This window comes from Chelonia mydas, chromosome 8, assembly GCF_015237465.2.
Source record: "Chelonia mydas isolate rCheMyd1 chromosome 8, rCheMyd1.pri.v2, whole genome shotgun sequence".
Taxonomy (NCBI): domain Eukaryota; kingdom Metazoa; phylum Chordata; order Testudines; family Cheloniidae; genus Chelonia; species Chelonia mydas.
The window spans coordinates 8,911,033-8,927,663 of NC_057854.1; the positions used below are offsets into that span (position 1 = coordinate 8,911,033).

Sequence of the window (16,631 nt, forward strand, 5' to 3'; positions counted from 1 at the left end):
AATCTAAACTTTAACTTTTGTAGAAGGCAAATATTTTATCTTGTAGATATCGCTCAGCATGAAAGATAGTTGGAAGAAGATAACACGATTCTTTTCTTATAGCTATCTTGTCACTCAATCCGCATGATAAGAATGCCTGACGTCTCTTTTCAATTTTCTTTTCCTTGAAGTCACCAGGGAAATCCAGTATGATTGGTCTGGCCAATCTTCTGCCGCTGGAGGCCGCTAAACTCTACGGGCAAAACAGCGACGGTGCAACGCGGAAGTAAGAGCCTAAACTAACATCTATTGCAAAGGTGGTTGAGGAAGCTTTCCTGAACAGAACTGAAGGGTTAGATGTCCCCGCGTCCAAGAGCCCACTTCTCTGATGAGACACAACAGAATGCCTCAGTTCAGTCTCCAGTCTTCCTTTGCCTTACACGTTTTAGGTTTTCTCCTCTCCCATGCTGTATTTAACTCTTGTCGGGGACTGTGGGATACAAGGTGTGCGAGGCAGGCGAGGCAAGGTGAAGTTGGATTGCTGCTTGTCTGCCGTTACCCTGTACCCAGGTTGGGGTTAGATCAGTTTGCCCCCGGGTGTTGGCCTACGCAGGGACAAATGTCAATACCTGGAGCTGGGGGAGCGGATTGGATACCAACTCTTACTATGCAACGGCCTGGCTAGAGCCCAGCGCCCTGAAGGCCACCCCTGGGGCAGCGGATTTTTGTCAGCCCCTTGAATGGCCGGGCGATGAAACTGCCCTGGGGCTGGAGTCTCCCGGCAGGGGATGCTGACCGCAGGAGGTGCGGCCGGCAGCCAGGCTCCCGCTCCCCGGCCCCCCCCACGCGCGCGCCCGGTGGGGGCAATCAGGTGGGGGGAGGGGCGGAGGAGAGAGGGCAACGGCTGCTGACGAGAGACCCGAGCCCAAGGCGGGTGAGGGGAGACCACCTCCACCTGCAAAGCCAAGCCCAGGGAGAACCCTCGGGAATCCTAACGCCCGACCTGGCGGGGGGGGGGGGGGTTAGCTGGGAACCCCCAAGCTTCGGGGGTGCGCCCACCCCACAGGTGAGGAATATAAAGGGGCGTGGCTGGGTTTGACCAGGGGGTCGCTCGTCTTCCATCGCTCCTCAGGCAGCGGGGCTCTCCCCTTCCTGGGGGGCTAGGCCCTGGACCCCGCTGTGGGAAGCCTGGGGGTGGGTGTGACGGGGTCCCCCGCGCGCGAAAGGCGGCGGAGGAGTGTCTGTGCCCCCGCCCGTCTGTCCCGCCAGCCTGCTCCACCCCTGGGGCGCGCAGGAGGCGCCCATCTCCTTTTCTGGCCGGGGCTATTTGCATAGCCCCCGCGTGCGCTGGGAGCGCGGGGAGGGGGTGGGATTATTGCCGAGTTCCCTTCCCCCCCCCCCCCGGGGGGATTATAGAGGATCTCCCCCTCCCCAGTTTAAGACACACTGAAGGAGAAAAGCGGCTCCTCCGCCACTTCCCGCCCCACTTCTCCCGCAGCCGGCTCCTAAGCGCCGCCGCCTCTTGCTGCTGCTGCTACGCGCCCCGGGCAGGAGCCGCTCGCTGCAGCCCGAGGGCGGATCGGGGCCGCCGCAGACCCGCTCTCTCTGCTGCGGGACCATGAGCCAGGGCGACGGGAGGCTGCGAGGGGCGGCGGCTGCCGCCGGGCTGCCCCCAGCCGGCGCCCGGTGGGCGGGGGGGCGGCGGCGGCGGCTCCGCAGCCCTGTGCCTGCTCCTCTCGCTCACCTCGCTGGCCGCCTGCCTGCTGCTGAGCGCCAAGACGTGCGAGCTGCAGGGCAGGGTGGCGGCGCTGGAGGAGCGGGGCAGCCCCGGCTGGGCACCGGCAGCCCCCCTGAGCCCCGGACCGCTGCTCGCCCTGCTGCAGCCCCACATGGAGCAGCTCTTCCGGGAGGTGAGTATTGCGGGGGCCGGGCATGGGCTGCGGGCTCCCCGCAGCGGATTTTGCCCCCGGCGCTGGGCTCCGGCCCCAACTTGAACCCCCAGGGATGGGGCTGAGCCCCGAACCCCTGCGTGTGTCGGAGGGAGCACTGCAGCCTGGGGGCTTTGCAAGTCTCGGGGGGGTGTATGGCACAGCTCTGGCTTGGAGGCTGCCTGGCATAACGGCGGAGAAATGGGGGCCTTGCGGGGAGGGGGGGGTCCAAGACGAGTCCCAGCTCCTCCTGTGCCAGGGGGCTGGGGCCAGAGTGGCGTTTGCGTTCCGATCAGTACCTGACCCCTGTAGAGCCTAAAGGATGCCCAAGCCCCTCCCCGTAACATTAAGCCTCCCCGGCTTGGGTTCTGGCTATGCCGGGGGTTCAGTTCCCAGTGAAGTGAGCGGGAGCCGAAGGTACTAGTACTAGGCAGGATCGGGCCCAGCTGTGACTGTGAGGTGGGCGAGTATCATTATCCCAAAGGGAGACAGGAGAGGTTCCATGACGGCCCGAGGTTACTTGTGTGCAGTCAATGTTACCTGCTAACTGGTAGCAGGGTGCAGACTAAAACCCAGGCACAGAGATGGTTAAATGAGCTGCTTAAGGTGATATGCTACCTGGTGGCAGGGTGCACAATAAACTCCCTAAAGTGCAGTAGCTGTTGATTACAAGTTTGAGCAGCAGGCCATGAAAGATGGGATTATTGATTACTTACCTTGCAGCTAAAGTAATCCATTAAACAGTATAAGCACCTCTGGACTCTGAGAAGAATACTGTTGATATAAATGAAAAGAAAAGTGTAAATACTGTGGGTCAGATTCTGCCACCTTTATTCACACTGAATACCTTACTTTGTGAGTAGCCCGGTTTATTTCAAAGTGGCTAACTTGTGGAGTAAGATGTGGAAGAATTTTGCCCTTCATTAGCAATTTATAAGGGGGAAAAAATCCGTGGATACAGCAAATTTTACTCCTGTGGGAAAAGAGAATCCCTATATTTAAAAAAACATTTATCTTCAGCTGTAATGGACAACTATTTTTATGTTACACGTACATTAACATGGTCCCCCATTATCTTACCGAGCATCATAAAGCATCGTATAGTACAATAGTGCGGAGTTGATTTATGGATGATAGGAACACCAACAGCTACTGTTCTTATATTTACTGAGTCTTTTGCTATGATCCCATAGTTTCTTGTGCTGAATGAATTGTTCCGCTTCCAGAGTGACTTTCTATATTTGTTTCTATCTTCTAATACAAAAACTAACACTACTCAGGAGATTGTTACGCTTTTTGGTGCCAACTGTAGTACTTATTCAGGTGGATTTTGTTTGAGTGACTTTTGTCCAGTAGTAAAGAGTTTTGGGATACTATTACTGATTTGCTAGTTTAGAACATAACCTTAATTGTTCATAAAACTGAAGCAGGTTACAGTGAGATTCCAACAGGCTATTAGTGGGTAATGTAAGCTTGACATCTGTGGAAGTGGCTACACAATGGAATACTAGGTTGGCTTTTTATTCTTGTATTGCACCACTGGTATATAAGAGATTGTCTCTGCCCCAAGAAGTTTGCAGTCTGAAAGCCTCAATACTGCAGAAAGCTTACATATAACTTTACCCCCTTGAGTAGTTCCATGGAAGTAAAGTTACACATGTACTTGAGGGTGGAAAGGGAAAGGAGACAACAGTAAACAGTGGGAAGGGACTGTTGAGAGAGCACTGATTTAGCAAGGAAAGCAGAATGTATATGTTGCTTGCTTGCTTACATTTTAAATTATGGGTAGGTGTCAAAGAAGGGAATAGGTGAAACCACATGGAGGTCTATGGTGTGAAGTTAATAGAAAGCTGAGAGATGTGAAGGAAGAACTCATCGTTGCCTGGTATTCAGAAAGATGGAGACTATTCCAGGCACAGAGGGTAGTGTTAATACAGGTGTGGGGGCCATATGCCTTCTCACCTATTGATCAGTCATCTAGGTATGATTTAAGGGATAATACAGAGTATCAGTGCAGAGAGGGTGCTTGCAAACGAGACACTTTCAAATGTGTTTAGATTTCACTTCTTGATGGAAGCTGATAGAACAACTCTAGTTTATTTGTGTGCTCTGGCTTAGAATTCGCATGTCAATCATGACAGCAGTTCTGTTTCTATCTGTTATTTCAGTCACTAAATATGTTTGTACGTGGGGAATTATACTTGCTCTCAGGCAATGCCACAGAAACAGTTTCTCACTGAGTCTTAGTAAAGTGTGGAAAGCTTGCTTTGTATTGTGAATACTCAGATGGGAATTGTAGAGGGAAACTAAAGTGAAACCACATAATTGAGTTCCTAATGCAAGAATAAATATGTTGAAACATTTAGTGTGACCAAACGTCTGTCAATAATGAGAGCACAAATTTTTAAATGAGTAACAGATTCAAGGAATGAATGCTAATTAGTCATTCTGCTATCTTTTTAATATGTGCAGTAGGCATCAGTCCTGCTAAACTACATCTGTTCATTTATGTTCATTTTAAATAACTAAAATGGTCTTTGAGTAACTTCTTGTTAATTATATAAAACATGACTAGCAAAGTAACTTTCCTTTGTGCTTGAGAACTTCACTATAGGTAAGACTGTTTTACCAGTCTATTTCATGACCACAAACTGATATTTACAGTTTTTTTTTTCCTTTCAAATTCTACCACCAAATCACAGAAGAAACAAAACTAAAACTAGATATAATATTGTGTCCTCTGTTACTGCAGAGCATTAATGTACCCTGCTACTGGGGCTCTGCTGACATAACCTTTGAAGGTGAGGCACATACAAGGGCATAAATACAATACAGCCGTGCTGGGATGCGTTCCATAAAAATACGGGGCGGGAATGTTTGACAAGTAGAACAGGATAGGAAGTCGGTAGAGTAGAGAAGGATGGTCTTGTGGTTAAGGCACTGGATTGGAATTCAGGTGACTAGGTTTCAATTCCTGCCTTTGCGACAGAGACATCCCCTCTAATGGTATGTCTACACTGGCAGAGTTACAGTGCCGGCAGTTACAGCGCTGCTCAGAGAACGCTGAAGGGAAACCATTGTTGTGTGTTCACGCTGTCAGCTGCCCGTGCAGAGCATCTCTTCCTCTTCTGCCGCTAAGAGTTGTGGGAAGGCAGAGAGGGTCGTGGGATATCCTGGTTCCTGTCCCAATGCCCCGTGATGCATTGCTTTGCATCCCAGGAATCCCCATGCTTCCATCTGCATTTGGCGCCATCTTTCAACGGTTTGTGTACTGCACGCTCTGCTCTGCCTCTTTGGGCTGCAGGAATGGATCCCACACTGTTGACCAATATGCTGCTTGCTCTCCCTATCACGTCATGAGTGGCAGTGGAGTTATTCCTTAAACTACAAAGGCCAGAGGAGTGCAACATTGATCTCACCATACTTACCAGCTACGACACAAGATTGCTTGTGGCATTCACGAACGTGGTGACCACTGCACCTTTGGGCTTGGGAAATAAGCACTGAGTGGTGGGATCACATTGTCATGAACGTTTGGGATGATGAGCAGTGGCTGCATAACTTTCGGATGAGGAAAGCCACATTCATGGGACTGTGTGATGAGCTCACCCCAACCCTGCGGCACAAGGACACGAGAACAAGAGCTGCCCTGCCCTTGGAGAAGCGCGTGGCGATTGCATTGTGGAAGCTGGCTACTCCAGACTGCTGCCGTTCGGTAGCTAACCGGTTCGGAGTGGGAAAATTGACTGTTAGACTCGTGTTGATGGAAGGGTGCAGGGCCATTAATTGCATCCTGCTCCGAAAGACCGTGACTCTGGGCAACGTGCCTGACACTGTGGATGGCTTTGTGCAAATGGGCTTCCCTAGCTGAAGAGAGGCGATAGCTGGCACACATATTCCAATTCTGGCACCAGACCACCTAGCCACCAAGTACATTTATCAGAAGGGGTATATCTCAATGGTTCTCCAGGCACTTGTGGATCACTGTGGGCGTTTCACGAACATTAACACAGGCTGGTCCGGAAAGGTGCATGATGCACACATCTTTCAGAATGTTGGCCTGTTCAGGAAGCTGCAAGCAGGGACTTTCTTCCCAGACCAGAAGAGCACCATAGGGGAAGTTGAAAATCCCACTGTGATCCTTGGAGAATGTGCGTACCCCTTAATGCCATGGCTTATGAAGCCATACACGGGGCACCTTGACAGCAGCAAGGAGCGGTTCAACAACATGCTGAGCAGAATGACTGAGTGTGCTTTTGGCTGTTTAAAGGCTTGCTGGCGCTGCCTATATGCTCTGGCTGATGACAATATTCCTATGCTTATAGCCGTGTGCTGTACGCGCCATAATATTTGTGAAGGGAAGGGTGAAAGCTTCACTCAGGGCTGGACTGCAGAGGCTCAGTGCCTGGAGGCTGAATTTGAACAGGCAGAAACCAGGGCTATTAGAGGGGGACAGCGCAGGGCCATAAGGGTCAGGGATGCCTTGAGGCAGCAATTTGAATCTGAAAGCCACTAATATTTGTTGCTATGCTCAGGATTGCAGTGCTTGTAATGCTAGGAGGTGATTGTGATTGGTGCAGACGATGTACTATGAAGGTTTAAGAAAATTGCCTGTTGCTTTGCAGGGATCTGTTTACTTTCAATTAATGAAATAAAAGATTGCTTTCAAACCAAAATAATTCTTTTATTAAAAAGCAACAACTGGAGGAGAGAGACAAACAAAAAACCACATCAGCGCTGAGGGGGATGTGGGAAGGGAGAAGGTCTTAGGAGGAGGTGGGGTCCCAGGATGGTTACAGATTTGTGTATGTCCAGGTATCATATTCAACCTTCTCCTTTGGAGTACAGTGCAGCGGGTACTGTACTTCAGCAGGGCTAAACTGCAGAAGGACGGGTTTTGAGTGCAGTGGGTACTGGGAGTCCACGGTGCTGGACTGTGACAGGGGAAGAGTAGAATGCAGCAGGTACAGACTGGAGCCACGAGGTTAATAAGAGTGTGTTGGCTATGTCTGGGGGGGCGCATAGGAAAGAATTTTGTGACAGCGGCTGTAGGAGAGGGTGGGCACGGAGCTGCTTGGTTTGCAGTGCTAGTAGCGCCTGGAGCATGTCTGTTTAGTGCTCCATAACATTTAAGAGCTGCTTCGTGGGTTTGTTCTGGCATGCCGCATTCTCCTTTCAGTTCCTCTTCTCGCTGTCCCGCCACTCTTTCAATTCTTGTTTTTCAGCTGCGGAGTGCATCATAACGTCACGCAGAAAGTCCTCTTTAGTTCTTTGTGGCCGCTTTCTAATTCTGCACAGCCGTTCAGCCGGCGATAAGAAAGAGGGAGAATAGGCTCCCAAGCTCATATCTGTGAAGCCAATATGCAACATTTTACAGAAGCAGTATTGTTTGCAACACACACACCACTGATTCAGTGATTTGAAAGAGCCACTTTTCACATACCTATCACTAACTGGCTTACCCCAGCAAGCACACATGAGCCATAAGACCCCCAGAATGGTGAGTAACTGCAGGGGCAGGGGAAATCTGTGTTCCAGGACCATACTGTACACTGGACACGTGGCTCTTGGGGAGAGCCATCACTGTAGGGGGGGCCTTATAATCATTACTGTCCCCACATTTTCCACAGGCTGTATTCATTATGGAAGATACCTCACTCTTGAGGGTGAGCAGGGAATCAAGGGAGGGTCTTCTCCAAGACTGTGGCTTCCACCCTGGCCCTTATGGAGATCTCTGAGGCAGATTCCTGCGAAGCGAGGGAGTCAATCAACACCCTGTTCCGCCGCTTAGACTAGGCATGTGGTGGTACGTGCATCATACAGACACAAGCCTGCTTTCTGCAACCCTCCTGCCCCCAACAACTTGCTTCAGCGATTCCCAAAATCAAAGAGAAGAGCTGCTGGCTGCATGCCTCTCTGACCTCCAAGTCGTCCTCTGCCTCTGGGTCCCCCTCCACATCCTCATCCAAGATTTCCTCCTCCTGGCTCGGTCCACTCTCAAGTGGCATGTGAGCCACCCAAGTATCGACAGTGGCCTTCACAGTGGAGGTGGGGTCACCATCGAGTATCACATCCAGCTCTTTGTAGAACTGGCAGCTCGTGGGTGCAGCACTGGAGTGCTGGTTTGCCTCCCGCGCTTTGTGGTAGGCGTTCCGCAGCTGCTTCACTTTGACCCTGCACTTCAGTGTGTCCTGGTCATAGCCCCTTTCTGTCATGCATCGTGAAATCTGTCCGTAGGTATCAAAATTCCTATGGCTGGAGCGCAGCTGGGACTGGACAGCCTCCTCTCCCCAAATGCTGAGGAGGTCCAGCAGCTCGGCATTGCTCCAAGCAGGGGATCGTCTGGTGCATGGAGCAGGCATGGTCACCTGGAAAGATACGCTGAGACCACTGCACGCGTCAATGAGCAAACAGGAAGGGGACTTTCAAAATTCCCAAGGAATTTAAGGGGTAGGGCTCACAGTTGGTCACCTGAGGGCAGGGCAGTAGAATTCAATCTGATGACCAGAAAGGTGAGAACAGGCATTGTGGGACACCTTCCAGAGGCCAATCGCAGCGCTATAATCGACCAGGGTCACTGGCACCATGGCGCTGTAGCCCTGGCACAGAAAGCTATACGCCTCTCATCGGGGTTGTGTGTTTTTTTATTTATTTTTTTTTTTTTACAGCGTTGCAACTGTCTAGTTTCTGCACACTAAGTGGCTTGACAGGGTGTACACCTCGGGAGTTTCAATGCAGAAAGCTGCTTTACTGCGCAGAAACTTGCCAGTGTAGACAAGGCCTAAGCTTAGACAAGTTGCTTATTCTCTCTGTGCTTCAGTTCCCTATCTTCTGCTTGTGTATCGTATCTCTTTCTCCTGCCTTTTATCTGTCTTGTCTATCTAGATTGTAAGGCTTTCTTTGAGGCAAGGGCTGTCTCATACTATGTGTTTGTGTAGGGTCTAGCACGATGGGGACCTGATCTTAGTTGGGGCGTGTTGACAGGATTTCTTCCCCTACCCCCTGCTTTTCTGAATGGAGATTCAAACAATGGGTAAATAAAAAACTCAACCTCATGAAGTTTATGTGCAAAACAAATATCTTGGTGCCCAAATTGGGGTTTATGCATCCTTTTAGTTGTAGACCCAAGTGAACCCTCAGGGATTTCATGCATGCTTTTGTAAATTTGACCCAATAAATACAAAGACCTACGCTAGTGTTCTCTGAAGTCTTATTTACATAAAACCTCACTGAGAGTTTATGTTGCTCTTTAATGAAAACATTCTATAGATTCATAGTACAGTGTACTCAGTGGTTCTCAACTAGGGGTACATCTACCTATGGGGGTACACAGGGGTCTTTCAGGGGGTACATCAGATCATCTACATATTTGCCTAGTTTTATAACAGGCTACATACAAAGCACTAGTAAAGTCAGTACAAGCTATTTCATACAGGCAATTACTTGTTTATATTGCTCTATATACTATACACTGATATTTAAATCCAATATTTATATTCCAATCAATTTATTTTATAATTATATGGTAAAAATGAGAAAGTAAGCAATTTTTCAGTAATAGTTTGCTGTGACACTTTTTTGTATTTTTATGTCTGATTTTGTAAGCAAGTCATTTTTAAGTGAGGTGAAACTTGGGAGTACGCAAGACAAATCAGACTCCTGAAGGGGGTACAGTAATCTGAAAGATTGAGAGCCAGTGCTCTAATACAATATGTATTTAGCCACATGGTGCAGGTATAGTAATATCTCCGCTTACTCCTTAACAAAAGCTTGAATTCAAAAGGCATAGTTCTCATGCATAAAAATTTTAATGCGAGGATTAAAGAAATATTTAGTTGTAATCAGAGCCGGACAATTTAGTTCACAATGGATTTATTGTTCCTTATTAGCCATATAGTGTTTAGATTAATCAGTTTAATGCTTAGGAAAATTCAATAGAAGAACGCAACACTCATTTCAGAATTAGAGATGCAAATATTTTCCTTATTCCCCAAGATATCTAAATCTAATGAATGGATTAAAAATGGGATAATGTATGTTCTTGCTCTGGGCAATTTCATCAGTTTTATAATTGGGATGACTGTAAAAGTCATAAATGACTCACCTGTAATGCTCAAACTGCAATATGTGGTTGTCAGAGAAATGCGTGATGGATTTGGGAACAAGAATGGTCTAAACTAACAGTTGACTGAACTCTCTGTATTCTTTTAGGAATTTGTGCAGTTTTATAATATGTGGCTATAAAGCTCTGCAATCCAAACCAATACAAATGTATGTACAATTGCAAGCACTGCACTGTGTCAATAAAAAGACTTTTTCACCCATAGGACACCAGGGACACTTTCAGCCTTGGGTCAGGAGTACTGGCTTGTCAGTCTTAAGTGCAAGTCAGCAGCTTGTCTTGAGAGCAGTGAATAATTAGGTGTCCTATGTCTGGACTGAGTTATGTGGCTATCACAGGATTCTGGACAAGGGGATTTTTCCTAGCCAGTTAAGATTGACGAAAGTTTTAAACAGTTTTTTTGGGGCATTTTCAGATGACAGATAACCCTTAACTTGAACAAAACATTTTAATAGATATGTTCCTCTCTCCCTGCTCCCCACCAGAATCAGTGACAGCCATGTTGGGGGTCTGATTCAAAACCCATTCAGATCAGTGGGAACCTCTCTGACTTTGGATTGGGCTCCTACTGGATAATATTTACAAACCTACTGTTGTGATAGGTGTACTGCAAGTGTGCCCTTGTTTTCTCTAATGGATGTTGTAATGCTCTTGTTGTAGTACAGAATATTTGAAAATGAGGCAGCAGCATCCATGCTCTGTGACCAAAAAACGAAAAAAAATAATGTATGATGATATATATGAGGGTGTTTGGAGAAAACAATTTTAAAACTCAAGCAGTTTTCACCCTTCCATCAGTACAGCACTCTGTAGCTGGAATTGTTCTACTGTGTGCCTGAAACCGACAGAAATATCTACATATATGCAGATAACATGGGCTTAAAAATATGCAGTCACATAATATACCATCAGTGCTACCACCATGGATTTATTATGGTGACTTCTAGGGGACATTTTTACATCTCTGTGAATAGGTTGTTTCCTGCAGTTTGTGACAAGCTGGAGGAAAACTTTTGGTTCAAATATTCCCAGTGAAAGAATAAGTATCAGTATTGTGCTGATGTCTGCTGACGGAGGAGAATAAATAGTGCCTAATGTTTTCACTGTCCCATAAGCTTGTAGAAAGCAATGTAGCCTATAAGTGAACTTGGGAAATGTCATCTAGATGAAATTACTAAATGGTGGGTGCACAGTGGGTTGAAAGACCATACTCAGAGTAGTTCTCAATGGTTTGCTGTCAAACTGGGAGGGTGTGTTTAGTGGTGTCCTGCAGGGGTCAGTCCTGGATCCAGAACTAGTCAATATTTTCATTAATGACTTGGATAATGGAGTAGAGAGTATGCTTATAAAATTTGCAGATAACACCAAGCTGGGAGGGGTTGTAAGCATTTTGGAGTACAGGTTTAAAATTCAAAAAGCTGGAAAAAAGGCTTATGTGATTCTGGGGTATATTAACGGGACTCTTGTATGTAAGACACAGGTGGTCATTTTCCCACTCTACACGGCACTGGTGAGGCCCCAGCTGGAGTAGTATATCCAGTTCTGGGCATCACAGTTTAGGAAGGATGTGGACGAATTGGAAAGAGTACAGAGGAGAGCAACAAAAATGATCTATATGGAAAGGCTGAAAACACTGGGCTTGTTTAGTCGAGAGGGGAGACGACTCAGGAGACCTGATAACAGTCTCCTAATATGTTAAGGGCTCGGAGGTGTGCACAGCGGGGGCAGGCAAGGGCACGGTTGGCGGGGGCATAACTCCTCCAGGGCCGCAGTGGGGGCACAGAACGTGTCCTCTAAAAGCGGTCAAATTTAAATTCCTGTGCACACCCCTGCAAGGGCTCTTATAAAGAAGATGGCGATGGATTGTTTTCCATGTCCACTGAAGGTAGGACAAGAAGTAATGGGGTTACTCTGTAGAAAGGGAGATTTAGGTTAGATATTAGGAAAAGCTTTCTAACTATAAGGGTAGTTAAGCTCTGGAATAAGCTTCCAGGGGAGATCATGGAGTTCCCATCGTTGGTAGCGTCTAAAAACAAGTTGGACAAATGTCTGTAAGGCATGGCCTAGGTTTCCTTGTCCTGCCACAGTGTAGGGGACTGGACTTGATGACTTCTTGAGGTCCCTTCCATTCCTACATTTCTATTATTCTATGATATATTGTTCCTCCTTTTATTTTTTTTAGGCGTACAAAAAGGTGTGGGGATAATTCCGTGTGGCATTCTTGGCCCTTAACTCCTATGTAATCCAATCCCTTGAAGTGGTTTTGTGCTTGCCTTGCAAAGGTGCCCCTCTTGGGGCACATAAGTCACTCTTCCAGTCATCCTACAAGAGGTGTTAGAGATTGAGTAGCACAGTAGACTCCCTTTGGAGGCTGAGAGCATCACCTTTACAACTTAAACCTCACTGCACTGTTATCATCCTGCATTGGATATGCTGGCGGGGAGTGGGTGTGGGAGGTGTCTTATATAAAGTACTTATAATATCTCTGGGCCAGATTCTGCCATGCTTAAGTAGTATCTTATTTGGCAAGTAACTTCTTTGCTTTCCAAGGGGAAAGGTTTTAGTCTCCATGAGTAAGGGTGGCAGACTGACCAATTTTAAATGTCTTGTGTGTTATTTTAGAAGAAGCTATTGTTAAACTGGACTGACAAAAATAGAGGTGGAGTTATTTGTCCATAGCATGAAGAGGATTTGTTTTGTAATTTGGCCCTTTGTATGCATGCAGTGAGTATATATTTATTCTCTAAATATCTTTTTTTTTTTTTTTCCCCCCCTCTCCCTCTGGACAGAAACTGGGTGAAGGATTAGCCAAGCTGCGGACAGTGCGAGAGGCTCCATCTGAATGTGTCTGCCCACCAGGTATGTGGAACAGTGACATCTTCATACCATTACCACCAAAGTTTGACTGTTGGTAAATTGTTGACAGTCTTACTGGGTTAATACTGCCCACATTCATCTTCTTTCTTTTAGCTGCCCCTTTGTATTAAGTGGAATATGCTAACGAGTTTAAATACCTCCAAAGATGAAGTGCCCTCTTCTGATCAACTGGATTAACTTTCCTTGGCTTGCATTTGTGTGTTTACATGACTATGGTGTTTGGGGCTTGAATGGGGGAGCCATGTGCACTATTAAATAACTGTTTTACTCTAACAGATGTACTGACCTGTGTGCCCTACACAGTCCACTGAAAGACATTCAGAAAAAGACCTACCAAAACCTCTGCAGTTTAAACATCAGTGTGATAATTAAAAGCTGTATCACCACCTCCTTTTAAGATGCGAGAGTAGCTTCTCCAGCATTGCTCTGCATATGAAAACTCTCATTGACTGTTTAAATTCCCTCACACAGTCTAATGAACTTCCTCGACAATCAAGATCTTCCTGTTTTGTTTTGAAAGAGCACCCTCTTTAGAAACAATAAACATCTTCAATTAGTCTGCGTGGGAATCACATTTACACAAATGCACTTGAAATATTCAGCTGTTGTCGTAAATCGTTTATGTGATTCGCCTTATGGAGCATTTCTAATTTTTTTTTTGCACAGATGTGTTGTGAAGATGAGCTAGATTGCACAATGTTTGATGATGGAAAATGCACGGAAGTGCTAAATTTTCTTTAAAACATTTATTCAATCATTATTGACTCAACATTGACTGTAATCTCTTTAGAACAATATGGAAAGCTTACGGTATGTAGAGCTGTCTGTACATTGTGCACGGAGGAGGGATAATTTTAACATTTGAGGTCAAAAGCTTCCATATGAGTGTATTTTAGTCTTGTACAGAAATCAAAGTCTACCTAAACAGCACTGATTAAGATGAAATTACTTTTGTGTAAAAAGCTGAAAGTTCCAGCATTTGAAAACCCAATAGATAAAAAATGTATTCTGGGATTTTCCCAACACACTGGACATGAAAACTATCACAGTTTGGCTCCCAGCATTATTCCTTACTCATGAGACAAAAATGGTCGTGTGTTTTTCCTTTTGCTGCTAAGCCTTAAAATTATACATAATAGTCTATAAAATATTTGACTTATGGCTCTTTTAAATGCATTAATGCAATTTGTAATAATTTAATTTATTTGCTTGTGGTTAGCTAACGTGAATGGCCTTTATGCTCCATGTCTGGGCTGACTGTCTTGTAACCAGACTAGATTAGTTGAGAAACAAATCAGGGTTATTTCAGCCCATATCTGAATGTCAGGGAAGGTCTGGAAGAAAGGCCTTTTCTTTTTCTCATGCACATTTTGGCTCAGAGGAGGGAAAATTAACTTTATTCCCTTGGTGTTCCCAACTGACAATAGCTGACCTGATGCTCTTCATCTCTGTTCTTTGCTTTCTTTCTGCTGACAAGGCAAATTATCGCCTTGGGACCAGAGCTGGCAAAGTCAGTGGGGCTCTGGGTGCACACAGCTCACTGCAGGATCGAGGTCTTGAGCTGCAAAATTTGTTAACCAGAGTACTTGTAATCAGGAAGGTACTGATGCCTGCTGAGTTAAGTGTTAAGCACTGAAAAATCCTTTTAAGTACAAAAGGCAACTGAGATCCAAGAGTCTCTTTTGTTGCATAGGTGAGCCACCACTCTGTTAAAGGGCCGATGGATTTGTTTGAATGAGTGGGGGGAAGATATTCAAAATAAGTATTCTATATGCTGGTGAAATACTTGTTGCAATTGTAGTAGAGCAATTTGTAAGGAAAAAGAAAGAAGAAAACCTTTTGTGAAGCGACTGGTGATACACAGTTACTGTGAACCTGCTACCAATCCTGACTCCCATCAACCAATAATAATGTTTGTACCTGTGTAGTACTCTTCCTCCAAAGAGATGAGTGCTTCGTTAAGTTGGTGGTGGTGACCACGCTTCCCCTTATATAAAACTGAAGATTTTTCAGTTTGTCTGAAGTTTAGCTGACAGCCATTTTTATTTGTCGTAGCAGCCTTTCCTCCAATATTCTTTGCTGAGGAATATTAAATTCCTCTCTGACCCCTAGTTAAATACTCTGATCCCCAACAGTGCTGATCACCTGCAACTGTCATTGAAGTCATCTGGAACTGCAGGGATATGTCACATCTTTAGAAAGCTACGGCCAGAATCTGTTCTCAGATCTGGCTTTTCTGCACCAGTCAGGAGGTGCAAAGGGGCCAGAAACTGGCTGCCACTGGCCAGTAGAGGATTCCCCTGTAGGAGGAGAGTTGCTGGCTGGTGCGGGTGTGCTGGGTCTAGGTCAGGGATCGGCAACCTTTCAAAAGTGGTGTGCCGACTCTTCATTTATTCACTCTGATTTAAGGTTTTGCGTGCCAGTAATACATTTTAACTTTTTTAGAAGGTCTTTTTCTATAAGTCCATAATATACATACAATAGTTTAGTTATAAAGTAAATAAGGTTTTTAAAATGTTTAAGAAGCTTCATTTAAAATTAAATTAAAATGAAGACCTTATCAGTTTAGTGTGATCCTTGCCCTTCCTTTTCCTTGCTGAGTTTTCCAATGTCTGGCACCTCTTTGGATACTTCAAGATGCACACAGGCTTCTGAGTGATTAGTTGTTCACTGGCTCCGAGAGGGACAGAGGGCAGATTTCATGTGTGAAAATATCTGTTCACACAGGTATGTGGATCCAAATGCTGAAAGCATTACAATTGCAGTTTTCTTCAAACAGTTAAATTTCACTGGCAGGGACATCCAGCAGGTCAGAGTAGAGGCCCCATGATCTCTCTCGGTAGCTTCGCAGATCTCCAAACTTTGATGCCCATAATTCTGAGCTTTTTAACTGAATGAGCTGCATTTTGAAATCTTCAACACCCATCCACTGAAATACAGATAAATCCAAGTCGCTTTCATTGAACTTTTCAGGTTTAATTAGAAAAGAAAGCATTGGGCCAAATTGCTGGAAATCTTGAAATCTGTCAGAAAATTCTGATTCCAGTTCTTGCATGTAAATTCTAATCTCAACTTCAAACGCAGTGCACTATTCCACTTGGCGTGATAGTGATGTAAGCAGCAAATCAGGACTTTAAAGTGGCGCTGGGACAATTTTTAAAGTGGGGGTGCTGAGCTGCGCCCCCTCTTGCCTCTGTCTGCACTCCTCACTGCCCCAGGCTGGGGCTAGTGGGCCACAGCTGGGGGCAGCTGCAGACACCCGGGCCAGCGGCCGGGACCCTACGCCAGCAGTAGAGCCCCCCGGACCAATGGCCAGGACCTGGGGCCGGCAGTGGTCTGAGCGGGGCCGGCAGACGGAACTCCAGCTGGGGGGGGCTGGCGGATGGTACCCCAGGTCGGCAGCAGAGCCCACAGGACCAGTGGCTGGGACCCGGGCAGTGTGAGTGCCACTGAAAATCAGCTCGCGTGCCACCTTTGGCACACGTGCCACCGGTTGCTTACCCCTGGTCTAGGTGATTGGAGTTGGGGGACCAAAGCAGGGCAATCCTCCCCTTCTACAGGGTCAATTAAGGACCCTTGGTCAGTGGTGCAAGTTAGAGCTGCTTGGAAACTGCTCCAACTCTCGTTGGGGCTAACAAGCCAGAACTGAGTAGAACTCAGTCACAGGAGAGAATCAAGTTCATGGGCTTAATTTCACCCTTTCCAGAACATAGGCTAATGTAAGG

General features: G+C 46.4%; 1 protein-coding gene across 2 annotated transcripts in view; it reads left to right on the forward strand.

Moving 5' to 3' along the window:
- The first annotated feature begins 311 nt into the window (after positions 1-311).
- The window catches only part of COL23A1 (collagen type XXIII alpha 1 chain), a 351,738-nt gene continuing 335,418 nt past the window's right edge, over positions 312-16,631 (forward strand). The window contains exons 1-2 of one of the 2 annotated variants that reach the window (XM_043552667.1): positions 312-506; positions 12,819-12,888. In XM_043552667.1, the coding sequence (XP_043408602.1) occupies positions 444-506; positions 12,819-12,888 (133 nt within the window). In that variant the 5' untranslated portion in view covers positions 312-443. Of the gene's footprint in view, positions 507-1,090; positions 1,890-12,818; positions 12,889-16,631 lie in introns of those variants that run through there. The other variant, XM_043552666.1, reaches the window with a different exon arrangement.